General features: G+C 45.1%; 1 protein-coding gene across 1 annotated transcript in view; it reads right to left on the reverse strand.

Annotated features, from left to right (window-relative positions):
• Nucleotides 1-13,722, reverse strand: part of LOC125019866 (zinc fingers and homeoboxes protein 2-like) — a 95,069-nt gene that overhangs the window by 13,537 nt on the left and 67,810 nt on the right. The window contains exon 3 of the mRNA XM_047604868.1: nucleotides 1,382-4,632. Within this exon, the coding sequence (XP_047460824.1) occupies nucleotides 1,382-4,296 (2,915 nt within the window). The 5' untranslated portion in view covers nucleotides 4,297-4,632. The remainder of the gene's footprint in view (nucleotides 1-1,381; nucleotides 4,633-13,722) is intronic.

Below are 13,722 nucleotides of genomic sequence, written 5' to 3' on the forward strand. Positions count from 1 at the left end.
CCACTGCTCATCACAGGAGTGGTTATTCATGTCCTCAATTCATTTGATTCAGCTTCTTTTAGAGATTTTACCTAAAACTAGCATCGTCATTGGTTCTGGAGTTTTGTAGTGTTTCCTCCGTCTGCTCCTTTTAGTTTCTCATTCTGTGAATCAACATAGTCTCTTTGAATTTAAGATGATTTAAACCCTGTCCTGAACTCTACACTTATCAGCCCGACCCCAGCACCAAAGAATCTAAACAACACTGTCACCAAATTAAATAAATACGACCCTGAGTGCTACGACCAAAGAGAAAAATATTTTTATGTTTTCTGTTCATGTAAATGTTAAATTTATCTCAGCTGCAGTTCACGACCCTTTCTAAGCATCGTCTGTTTTCTTACTGGGCTAATTATGAACTGCGTACGTCTCTTCTAAGCTTTTTTGTTCATTTGGTTTTTTTTGGAATCGCATTTGCCAAACCAACAAAAAACTGACACACACTAATAACTGCCTGTTTCCTAATTTCCTAACATTTAACCAGCACCTTTTGAATCAACATCAAATCTGAAAATCACAACATTCATTTTCTGTAACCACTTTAGATACTGGGATAGGTCCTGACACTCAGTACCATAATGCTAACGGTGCTGACTCTAACTCTAGTAACACGACTGAAAAGCAACTCAGATTTGGGTGCTTTGTTTGGCTGCCAGTGAATTTTTAATTACTGATGAAGTGAATTACAGATGAAGACCAAACGTTTGTCTAAAGTTTGTCTGGACTTCGCCTCTAAAGATGCAACGAGGAGGAATCACCTGGAATTAGATTCAACATCTGACCACACATAGCATTTTATTAAAACTGGTTTACTATTATTATTATGAGTCTGATTTTATATTGGTTCATTTATTTCTTAGTCTTAGTTGTATTTGTATTATTTAAATTAATATTCTGTCCAACTTACATCACAAAATGCCTAAAAAAAAAAACGTTTTTGGACAAAATTTGTATGTTTTCTTTCTTTAAACACCGGCAGCGGTTTCAAAAGTACCAGCTTGGCTCCGGCGTCATATAAAACTTGAACAAGACCCAGACCTATAAAGAATAAACAATGAACGGGCATGAACCCATGCAGAATTCAGGGCGAACATGTTCTAAGGGATTAGAACCCAGAATCCAAAAGGCGTTTAAAAAAAAGTCATTTGGACTTTACAAGATGTTTCGCTTGTCTCAACAAGTCCATTTTCTTTTTTTAAACATATTCTGGATACAAACCGTGACCTGGTTGACTGAGAACGTTCACAGACATTAGAACCCAGAACGTTCTTGCTGTGAGGTGTCAGTACTGTGCCGCCCACAACAGAACACATGTAAGACTTAAAACATCTAAATAAAGTACCTGCCAACAAACCGGTCTTGGAGCTCCTCATGCTGTTGGCTGTTGGTGCGCTGCTCCATCAACCAGCCCAACTCCACCTCCAGCATCTTACTGCTGTTGATGTTCGTTAGGGCTCCTTCCTGACAGCGCTGGATGATGCTGGCGGGAGTGTTTTCGGGGGAGCCCACCGGCGGCCCCTGCCCTCCGTTCACTCCGTTGTTGTGAAAAAGTTCCGTCAGCTCCATGGCGCCTCCACCGCCGCCGCCGCCGAACCAGCGGGCGAGTTCGGTGCGAGCCAGCCCTGTCCGACCTTCGAGTTGGCTGATCTCCTCAGGGGAAGGCCACCGCGTTTGAGCAAAATCGTCCTTGAGGAGCGCCAGGGACCGGCCGTCTGGAGGCACTGAGCAGGAGTTGGGGATGGGGGCGGAAGGTGCAATAGCGCCGGTAGCCATGATGGAGAGGGCGTGAGAAGGTGGAGGAGGAGGGCTTTTAAGGTGGCCCACACCTGTGCTTGGTTTGTGAATCCCATTCAGCTGTTGATGCAGCTGCTTCTCGGTGATGCCCATCCTCTTGGTGCCCATGGAGTTGAGGAGGGCTTGTTCAAGGTTGTCGCGAAGTGCACGGCGCTCCGCGAACCAGCTGTCAATTTCCTGATGAGACAGGCGGGTGGAGGACGCCAGATTGTCCACGTCGGTGTGTGACGGAAAACTGTTCCGCAAGAAGTTCTCCTCCAAGACTTTCAGTTGTTTTGCCGTTTTTCCTTTCATCCTCTCCAGCAGCGGGAACTGAGTCAGGACATTAGACTTTTGTTGAAAATCAGTTTTTGGTGCCGCTGGCGTCTCCACAACATCCAGGTGTATGAGTCCATTGTTGCGAGTCGGAGAGGTCTGGTCATGGAGCCACTTACCGTCCATGCGAGACGTCCCATTGGCCTCGGCCAGAGGACTCAACACCTTGTCTCCCCTGGTGTAGCCGGTTTTCAGCTCCACTCCTGGTTGATCTTTAAGCTTCTTTCCGTCCAAAGGGAACGCTGGAATCTGGGATGGTTGTTTAACTGGAGCGCGAATGGACTGGATGATGGGGGGCCTCCTTATCTGCGTGTTAATGAGTGGAGGGGAGTTCTGCAGGTTCAGATCAGCAGCCGGCAAGGTCAGAGCGTTGGGGAGTTTCTCTTTGGAAATGATGGGCGCTGCACGAGGAACAAGTAAGGACGTTTTAAACGGAGGGGCAAAGATAGGCGGCGGCACTGGCGCAATTGTTGGCCTCGTTAAGGACTCTGGAAAGACTATGGAGGGCAGAGACACCACCGGCTTGGTTTTGGGGCTTCCTAACGCCGAGAGAATCTTCCCTTTGGATGACGAAGAAGGTGAAGATGATGGCGGTGGCATTAAAGGCACAGCAGCCGATGGCCTCTTCATTTCTGTGGTTGCCAGAGGGACTGCTACAGGTCTCTTCATCTCCATGGGAACGGGAGGTGGAGCCATCGGGAGGCGGTCTTTCTGGGGAGGAGGCGGCGGCGGAGGAGCCATCAGGATCTTGTCTTTAGGGTCGCCAGGATGGGGGGCGACTGCCATGACGGGACGCTTAGACTCTGGACCAAAAACCGACGCGAGGTGCGTTGGCAGGGAACGCTTGGGGGCGTGACCGGAGCCAATGGCGACGCCGGCTGGAGCGCTCGTGGTGGTGACGACTGTTAGCCCATTGGACGACGTCACCCGGACGTGACCTGGATGCTCGACCGTCGTGTGGACAATAGGCTGCTGGGTGGATTTGACCGAGGACTGAGAGACGGGGCTGGTAGGCAGGACGGTGAATGTGTGATGGGCAGGAGGGATGGATCCATTGAACATTTTCTTCCTGGCTTCCTCCACCTCCTCTGGGGACCAGGTGATGCCTTGTTTGAGCCGCTGGGTGGTGAACCAGACCTTGATCTGTTCCTCCGGGTGCTTGGAAGCCGCCGTAAGCCACGACAGCTCGGCGTGCGTTGGGTAAGGGAACTTATTAAAGGAGGTGATCAGCGTCAGGTTGTCGTCTAGAGAAGGGTTGTATTTGGTGGTGTTCAAGGGAACGGCTATTTTTGGTACAGAGTTAAAGTTGGGTGGGCGCTGGAGCATGGGTGTGACATGGGAGAGCCCTTGCAGGATGGTGGGTTCGGGGATGATGACCGTTCCATTGATGTTCACTGCTGTGATTTGATCCTTCTGGATGAAGTTTTCCAGATGACTGTTCAGTTCACCACCACCACAGAGCGACCGAATACTATCCGGAGTTTTCACCGTGGTCGATATGCACGATGGAAACACGGAGCTACCGTTTCTTTCACCAGATTCATTTGTCTGTTCGTATTCAGCTGAATTGTTCTTGCCTTCGATTGTCTGCTCTAGGATAGTCTGATTGTTCTTTTTTATCCTCTTGAACTTGAAGTTGGTCTCACCCGGGTGCTGGCTCTCGTTGTGCTCGGTGAGCGAGTCAAACTTCTTGGTGTTGAAGTTGCAGACAGCGCAGAGGTACAGAGGATTGAGAATGACGTTCGGGTGGCTGGAGTCCACGTGCTCTTTGAAGTCATTCAGGTTCTGCGTTGAAAACGGGCAGTATTTGCACTCGTACCCTTTAGACTGCTTTTTCTGGGAGGCCGGGTCGGATTCTGCTTCGTCCTTCTCCCCTCGCGCTTCTACATCTTCAGTGTCAGGAGGTTGATCTTTACCAGACTCCTCCTCTTGTTCTAATGGCTCAAGATTTGGATTTTCGAGATTGTCCTGCCGGCTGTCTTGACTGCTTTCTGTAGATTCAGATATTTCTGAGAGTTCTTTTTCTGCCATGTCGTTACCCATCACTATTTCCATATCCATCACCTCCTCCGGGTCGTCCTGTTCGTCAAGGGCGTCGCTGACAACCCGGACCATGCAGGGGGTGGACGACTTTCTACGACTGGACATGATGGCTGCCGATGCTGGTGGTGACGATGGCGGTGCTGGTGTCGCTGATTGGGTTGACGATGTTTTTGGCTGCTGCTGCTGCTGCTGGTGCTTCTGGCCGAGGACGTCAGTGTGACGGTTTTCAGGGGGGTCTTACCGGGGAAGGTCTCAGCGGTTGGTTGTGGATTCTGGTGGGTGGGCGGAGGTGGAGTCTCCAGCGTGCGAGAGGATGCGCAAGAACCAGCCGACGGCACCGGCCCAGGACCGGTTGTGCAGTGGCGTCTCCCGCTCACCGGCAGCGTCAGCTACCGACCTTGGCGTCATGGGAGGGCATCACAGACGGCAGCGGAGCTCGAGCTGTGGACGCAAACACAGACAGAGAGACAGGAAAACACATGTTAGCACCGTAGTATTTGATACTTTCAAAGTATCGACCGAAACAACCCAGTACAGAGTATTATCGAAACATTTTTCTTTCACACTGACTCCTGAGGAACTCTGCACTAAAATTCCTGGTGTATCCTGCTCGTCTGTGCACAAAATGTCGAATAAAGTTCTTGAATCTTAAACAAACATCTTTAGATATTAGATATGCAATCATTAAAATTGAGGTGCAGCTCGAACACATTTATGCAAAACAACCACAGAGTTTATTAAGTTTTATACAAACTGGGTGAAGCTGCTGCAGCTCACAAACTGTATTTAAAACCATTTTTACACCAACACTCGTCTAATAATGTGGCACTAAACTGGAAAATGAAGATTAAAACCCGACGCTAATATCGACGTTTATTACCAACAATGTGCAAAGTTTGGTGTGGATGAAAATGAATTACATTGAGTTTTGTTTGTGAGGTGTAGATTATTTGGGCTTTTATTTGTGAAAATAAAACTCTTCTTGTTTCTTTGGAAGAAAATTATAATAAAAAAAATATTTTCAGTAATATTCCAATAAGTTAGTTCACTGATTAGTTAACACTATCTGCCAAGTTTCACTAGATAAATAGTTGATTTTCAAAAAAAAAAAAAAAAAAAAAAAAGGTACAAATTGGGAAAAATACATGTTTTCTAACATATTTTAGCCTTGTTTGTGAGAGAAAACACGAAAAACAGAAAAACATCGACAGTCCTGCACCGTCTGAAGCAGCTCTGGTCATTTTAGGGAGGTTTCAGTCATGACATTTGATATTTTCTCACGTCAGGTCCGACCCAGGTGTCGGTTTGGGCGTCGCGTTAGAAGAAGTTACAGACGAAGGAAGTCTGACGACTGGTGATGAGACAGAGACGCTTAAAAATGACAATAAATGGGAGCGCCACTTAATCGGGACACTCTGTTCCAGGCCAATCACATGTAAATGCAATAAATTGAAGAGTCCACAGCAACTACAAAAGTCTCCAAACTCCAAACCCCATTAAAAAGACATTAAGCGTCTTTCATAGATTCGGGCAAAGACAACTTCACAGGATAATTACCCTGTAATCATGTAATAAGAGAGACTCAGTGATGAGATCTCCTGACAGCTATCATCCTCACAATAGAACAGAGAGACGGAGACAGAGACAGGGAGGGAGAGGAAAGAAAGGAGAGACAGGTATGAATAAATATGGGAAGAAAAGAGTAAAAATAAACGGAGGACAAAAGGGAAAAAAGCAGGTAAATGGGAGGAGGAGGAGGAGAACGAGTGCAGAGATAAAGATACAGATAAAGAGTCTAAAAACTAATGAAAGAGAACAGGCACAAAGAGGAAGACGTTTTAAATAGGCCACGGCCCGGCAGACGGGAAGAGAAAAGAGACGACAAAGAAAGAAAATGAGAAGAAGAGGAGGAATGAAGAGGACGAGATAGAGGGATGAAGAGAGAGGGATCGATGGGAAAGAAAAGGAAGAGATGAGGAGAACATATAATGAAATAAGGTTTCTATCGGTAAAGGTGAAGCTTTAAAAAAGGTGAAAACAACAAAGGAAAGAACGCGTTTCAGCATTTAATTATTATTTGTCGTGTCTTATTCGTCCCGTGAGTCGTTTAACGTCAGACATAATTCCTTCTCTCAGCCTCCATCAGCGTCTCGTCGCCCGTAGACGAGACCAAAGTTTTTATCGCTGCAGAGGATCCAGAGATCCGTCTGAACCGCGACGTTGTGCAATGAGACTGAACTAATCCTATGTTATTATAACTCTCATGCATTTACATTGCTGCTTACGGCTGCTTCCCACTAATGAGGTTTCCTCATAAAGCAAATAAAGTACAAGTGGAAAGATTAGCTGATCAACCCACAGGGAAACAACAACTAGCCGCTACGTCCTGGAACAAACCACAACTTTAGACCCAGAAACAATTCATGTGCATCGTCCCTGAACACTTTAAACCACAGAACTAAACTAAACTAAACTAAACTAAACTAAACTAAAAATTGAGACGAGACCCAGAGAGAATCTGAACCTCTGCCTCCAAACACCTGATTTAACACAACGTGATCATTAAAAACCTAAAGCCTCCTTCTTCTCACTGCACTATTTTTTCCTATTTTTTTTAATCCCGTGTGAATTGTCTTTAATTTGTAAAGTAAAAATCCTGCCACCGACGCCGTATCACCAGATTTCATGTGATGAAACTAATTTTTATGTTGTTAAGAGTTTTGTTTAATTCAAAGCTTTTAATTAAGAAAAAAAAGCTCAAAACCAACAGAAGCAGGAAACTATGAGGGATGATGAGATGGATTTTATTTAATGACGCATTCATCTGGAGCCGGTTTAAATACTGACAGGTAGCCGCTAAATTCCCTTCTTCATCCAGGGATTTTCAAATTGGTTGATAATTGGCTTCAGCCGGACTGTTCTTCACTAGTTCTTCATTTTAGTAATTTATTGTCCATGATTCACCATCAGAAACAACACGATGACAATAAAAGAGGATGACGTGTCTGACCTGTGGATAAACGAGGCTCTGGTTCAGAATCAGAATGTGGAGCAAACGTCTCCCATATGCTAAGCTAATAGCTAAAGGATAGCAACACATCAAATTTAGGAGAACGATGAGAGACAGTAAATGAGTCAGGAGACGTCCTCCGGGAAATTAGACGGACAGTCCCCGTTTTGGACGACCTGTCCCCCGGATAAAAACTGATGTCCCAGAGAAAAAAAATGTTGCGCAGTTATACAGTTTTTACGGTACACGGTGTACGTTACAGACGTAGAAGTTTAAATATGTTTAAATATGAAATAAATAGATGAAACTGTAATTGTCCCTGTTTCTTCATTTCATCATGATGACATTTAATTCTTTTATTTTTGTTTTTTATCTCTAAGCTCTAAATGTCCCCAGATGTCATTCCATAAATCTGTTCACCTTATGGTAAATTAAAATATAAATTAGTCTGTCCATTCCATATGAGACAGAAAGATAAAAACTGATGTTTTCACATTTCAGACCTGTCTCTTAAACCTCTAATGAAGCAGCTTATTTGACTAGAACTGGTCAAAAACATGGATTCTAATGTTTTTTATCATGATTTTTATCGTAATCGTGATAAATTCGCTCGTCTCTAGGAGCTTTAGCTGCTCTTTATTTTAGATCTGCCACGAACCAAAACCACATCCATGTAGCGCCGTCTTCTTCTTCTTCTCTTCTAATGATGGTTGGCTAAAGTTAAAGCTGCTAAAACTTCCAGAAAAAGAAGAAAGAGAAGAACCAGAGTCCAGTGTCTAATCACGATCACTGATCGAGACATTCGTCAGTGACTGGTGAGATGTTTGTAGAAGAAGATCTGAACAGATCTGCAATGTTTAACAGAAGAGACAAGTTTCCTGGAGACTGATCTAAACCCAGAGAGAGTCAGGGAGTTTGTGGCAGAACATTTCTGAAATACAGGAGACTTAAGGAAGCTACAGGAGGCCAACTCTAGGACGTTTAACTTCAAAAATAAACATGATTGGACGTCTCTGAGAATCTGTGAGTGTGGACTGGTCCAGGATGTCCCAGTGTGGACAGTCCAATTCTTCCATTACGTCACATGAACCAGGGCTACATATGTGACTCTATGTAGAGGATGCTGCTGTTTATACCAAAGAGAAACCGATCAATAGTCGACCCTCACACAGCCTCTAACATCAGACTCAATTCATCTTCCACTTTTCTTAAAATCCTTTGCCAGAGACTCAGCTGGCGTCATAGGGGAGAAAGAAGGAGAAGGCAGGAAGGCAGATAGAGCGCGAGGAAAAAGAAAAGAGTGTAGGAGGAGGAGGAGAAGCACGTATATAGGAAGAGTGAGTAGGAGAAAGAGCTGAAGATCAACAGCAAAGAGGCCGAGGAGAAACTAGACAGAGGAGGGAAGGAGGAGTGGATGAAGAGTGGTAGGGAGCTGCAGGCGCGAGCGTTTCATTCCAACAGCGAGAAACAGAAAAAAAAAAAGAAGAAGAAAGAGAAAACACACCAGAGTCATGTTTCGCTGCATCACTGAATCGGCCTTGAGGACTCCGGGCCAAGTTCTGACGAGGGGAGTCATATGCCGCTTGGCTGCATCCCATTTTGTTGGGCTCCATGCACCCTTGTAATTACTAGTACAGTATTTGTGTGCAGGGGATTGTTTGGAGCGCTCCGTAATTACACAGGAAACAACACAACCGCAGCAGAGACAACAGTGATTTGCAAATTTTCCTTCTGAGACGCAGGTGAGCGTAGATTTACAAAAACAAACAAACATTTTCCTCCTCCATTATTAGAGGGATTCATTTTAGAAAAAAAAAGAAAAAGCTCCCAGGATCCCTTTCTTCTTCTTCTTCTTCTTCTTCTTCTTCTTCTTCCTCCTCCTCCTGTTCGGACCAGGTCGGGACGCTATTGCTCTCCTCTGAAAGTGACACCGGAGTAACTGGAGTGGACGTTCGGGGTGAGGCAGGGTTCACTGGAGGGTTCAGATTTTTACCTCCATCCTCCGTCAAGGGCAAAGCAAACCGCAAACCGTCGCTGTGACTGCACTGACGGAGGAGGTTCGGCTTCTGAGGGGACGAGTGGACGGGAGGGAGGGAAGGAAGAAAGGGTGTCGAGGAAAGACACGAAGCAACTCTGAGACGGAAAAAAAAAAAAGAAGGTAATGAGGCGACGTCTTGGGAAATGAAATGACAAATTAGGAGGAGGAAAGGCAAATTTGAAGGAGCCAAGTGTGCTAATAGGAGGGGTTGAAGACGTTTTACTGGAACAAGGGCAAACTGGAGGGAACGGAGCTGAGAAAGAGGGTCGGCCAAAACCAAACTACAACCAAACTCACTTTACTTTGTTCCAGACGTAAATATATATATATGTACATATGTATATTTAGTCACTGTTGCAGGATGATGTGTGACGAGAGCCTGTAGTTGATTTACAGCAGTAAACTCCATGTGTGGAGGAGGAGGTTGAGGTGGATGGATGGGTCACAAAACCTGCCACATTTATCTGGGAAGCTTTTTTTTAATCTTTTTGTAATGAAGATAAAAAACTTTCCCCAAACCCAAATCAAACCTTTATCCTACACATGATCCTGTCCTGCTGGAGGACATGAGCAGATTACGTATTATTCCAAAGATTAAACCTCAACTCATGTTCCGCAAGAATAAAAACAAAAGAAGTTGAGCTGCAGTTCCTCTATTGTCCACCAGAGGCTCCAACAGTGAGTCAGTCTCCATAGACGTCCATGTTTCTAGCTTTCTAACTGCTCCATACATGAAGAACTTCATCGGGGTTGGGGGGGGGGGTTCTGCAGAGTGAAGGGGTGTGGCCTCTTTGATTGACAGGTGGTGGTTTATTATTTCTAATTGCAAGTGTCGTCTTTAGCCTCAGCTCCACTCACAGTCCACCTCTTTGACCGTTGAATTAGCTGGAGTTTGTTGGAGTGAGACAAAGACGGAGACGGACTGAGCTTTAAAACTTCTCCTCAGAATGAGGGAAAGGTTATTCTCCAACAAACACGTCATTTCATTTCATTTTTAAGTTGTTTTTGATGAATGCCAGGACGTTAACACACAGATTTCTGCAGCTTCATCTCTACTCCAGCAACCATATCGTTTCCTCTGCTGCAGATAATAACTCCTTATATTCAGCCAATCTGTTGCACGTCCTTGTTTTTATTGGTACTTGTTTCGTCTTAATTGTAGAACCTCAAATTCCACCCACTGCTTCTTAGATGCTTCTGTGCTGTGATTATCTGCTATTAGCTTGGTTTACTCCAGCAGGTCAGGACTACTCGATGCCGTCGTGGTTGTGGGTGGCAGCTCTAGTGTTTAATCTCACTGGCCGCTGGGCGATGATGGTAATTAGGTCAGTACCAGCATGATTTTGTTTCTTTTCCAGCAGATTTAAACAAGAAGAAACACCTGACACGCTAATGGTCCCTGGATACTACACATCTTCCTGGAAGAAACACTGGGGACCGAAAGTTACGAGACCGTTTTCTTTTAAGGCGGCGGCGCTCGGAAAATGAAAGCGACCTGGTTTCGAGTCCCCGTGACCCCCCTCCTCAGGCACACAGTCATCATGCAGCACAAAAAAACTGCCAACTCTGTTTGTGTGTGTTTCAACATAAGAGTGTGTGGATGCTAAATGATTGATCAAAGGATGCCTTTGTGTGGGCACCTCGTGGTGCTAATGCATCATTAACACAGCTGGTAGTATGACCCAGCTCTTCTGAGAGTGCCGGGCTATTTCCAGCAGCTCCCTCTTAAGCTTATAGAGATCCAAATCTCACCCGTGTTATATAAGAGTTCTGTGAAACTGAGTTTTACCTCAGGTTATTTCAGCTGGCCCTTTCATGGGAGAGAAAAGAGGCCTGATTTTCAGCGGTAACTGAGAGTCTGTAGGAATTACTGATATAAAACAGCACTGCCCTGGAAGATAATCCGTCCTAACGTGGCTTTTATACGGTCAGAGGTCAGTCACACAGTCATGTAGAACATTTTAAATTAGAGCTTCCAACTAGAATCACCGTTAAGACTCATCTCACAGTCGAGTAGGAGGCGAATCAGGATGAAATATACTTTCCCGCTCTATAGAAGGTCAACGACTGATGACCAACTTGACTCCAATGAAAACTTAGTAGAACACACAGTGAGACCAGACGTGCTAATGGCTACGCTAATGGAGAGACCAAAGGTAACGGCGAGACCAGTTGTTATGCTAATGCCCAAACCAATGGTGAGACCAGTGCTAATGGTAAAACTGATGCTAATTAGCTCAGGGGCAAGTTGTCTTTGTAAACAGGAGTGGACGGCACCAACAGAAAACCCCGGTTCAATGCCGGGTTCAAGTTTTCGGGTGCAAACTAAAATGTTCTGCCACTTTTCTTGGAAAAAAGGGCGTCACCACGGCATCGTCTCCCAGCGCCAAGAAAACTAGTGACCAAAAAATGAATAGCCTGCAGAGAAGCAGCACTAATCAGAGGAACATTTTATCTCTCTGGAAGTTTCCTGACTGGGTTATGACTGTGGAAACCACAGACCAAGACGCCAAACGTCTCTTTGAGAGTTAGATAACTTAGTGTTTAATGGCAGCGGAGAGCAGCAGAGCTTAATCACTGATCTCATGAGGAAATCTGATGTGTTGATGAGAACAAAGCTGGCTCTTCATTGGGGGAGAACCTTGAGAGAGTCGTAGGTTTTCGGGTGATTGGTTGGATAATTGGAGGTAGATGCGACGACTCGACCGAACCTTTGTGTCACGGAGGAACTCAAGGTCGAACCGGCAGCGCCGCATCAATAGATCAATCTGTTCATCCCTCCCATCACAACTAATCTAATGTCTTATCATTTGCCCACTCTCCGTCCATCAGTCCTGACTCCACATCATCGAAGCTGCTGCCGCCGCTCTTTGTTCGCTAGCAGACGTTAACGACTTTAAATGGAAAATTATCCAAGCGCCATTTATCTGAATTCCTAGCATTTCATTTAAGGCAGCAGCAGAGTGGTTTGTTTAAAGGCCACTTTTATTGGGAGATTTTTGCAGCTCTCGTCAAAATTGCTAATCAAATATACATCTCATATAAAAGCTGAAAAGGAAACGGATCTGTTGTTTGAGAAGTTATTCAAAAAGAAGCGGTTGTAGCTTCTCAAATTTGGACAAATATCAATAACATCTACACTGTGACTGATTGTCTACATCAGTTAGTTGTAATACATACGTACTTAAACCACTCAAGTTAAGAAAAGGCTTTATGAATGTCCAGGAGAGGAAATTAAACACATTTAAGATCAGATCGGACCTCGATATTAAAAGATCAGGACTTGATTTGGACATTCAGACGTCTCAACTCAACTGTGGGAACAATTAATATGGACTAAACACGTCTCCACCGTGGATCGTATATAAATATGGACACGTCTCCTTCATGTCTCCTCTTCCTCTTATTGGTCAAACTGATGCCATTTTCCCCGGGGACATGTGCGGCGCCAGCTTGTGAGTCTGATCAGTACGGTCCGTAGGTGGAGCCACGATATCAAAGCCACGCCCACATTTCCTCCAGACTCACCAGTGTTTCCGTTTAATTAATCATACGCTCTGCTCCACCTCCACCAGCTACAAGGAAATGTTGGATTATACACTGAACTTGTTTTTATTTTATTTATTTATTTTTAACTCTCACGGGACCTCTTTACGGAGCGGTTGGCATGGCAACTGGCGGTCGCCAGTGAACTAAAGCAAAAACAAAAACGTGACACGTGAACATTAATCAACATTATATTAACTACCTCAAATGACAGAAACCCACCCAGCCACCAGGGGGGGCTCTACTTGCTTTGGCTCCACTGCAGAGGAGCAGTTCCAACGTTCATCTTTACAAACAGTCACAAGATGGCGGCGCCCGTATCCTCTCAGGTCTCAGTTTGACCAGTGGGAGGATCATAAACGCTCCATGAATATCTATAAAGAGACAAATCTGCATCCCCATGAGCTCCGGCTGTCATGGTGGACGAATTCAAAGCAGACTCGGTCCCATCGGCTTCACACGGCCGTGGTTTAGAGATGCACAAACGCACAAACACAAACACACACACACACCTCAACAAACTGTCCGTCCCTCTGCGACCATGAAATATGAATGAAATACAATTAGCAGCTTTAAAGAACTTCATCAAGGCCAAGGCCTTCATTCAGAACCACACACACACACACACACACACACACACACACTAACGCACACACACACACTAACGCACACACACACACACACACACACACACACAACCACACACACACACAACACACACACACACACACACACACACACACACACACTAACGCACACACACACACACACACACACACACTAACACACACACACACACTAACACACACTAACACACACACACTAACGCACACACACACACACACACACACACACACACACACACACACACACACACACACACACACACACACACACACACACACACACACACACACACCACAACACAAGGAAATAA

The sequence above is a fragment of the Mugil cephalus genome, chromosome 14, assembly GCF_022458985.1.
Source record: "Mugil cephalus isolate CIBA_MC_2020 chromosome 14, CIBA_Mcephalus_1.1, whole genome shotgun sequence".
Classification (NCBI taxonomy): Eukaryota; Metazoa; Chordata; class Actinopteri; order Mugiliformes; family Mugilidae; genus Mugil; species Mugil cephalus.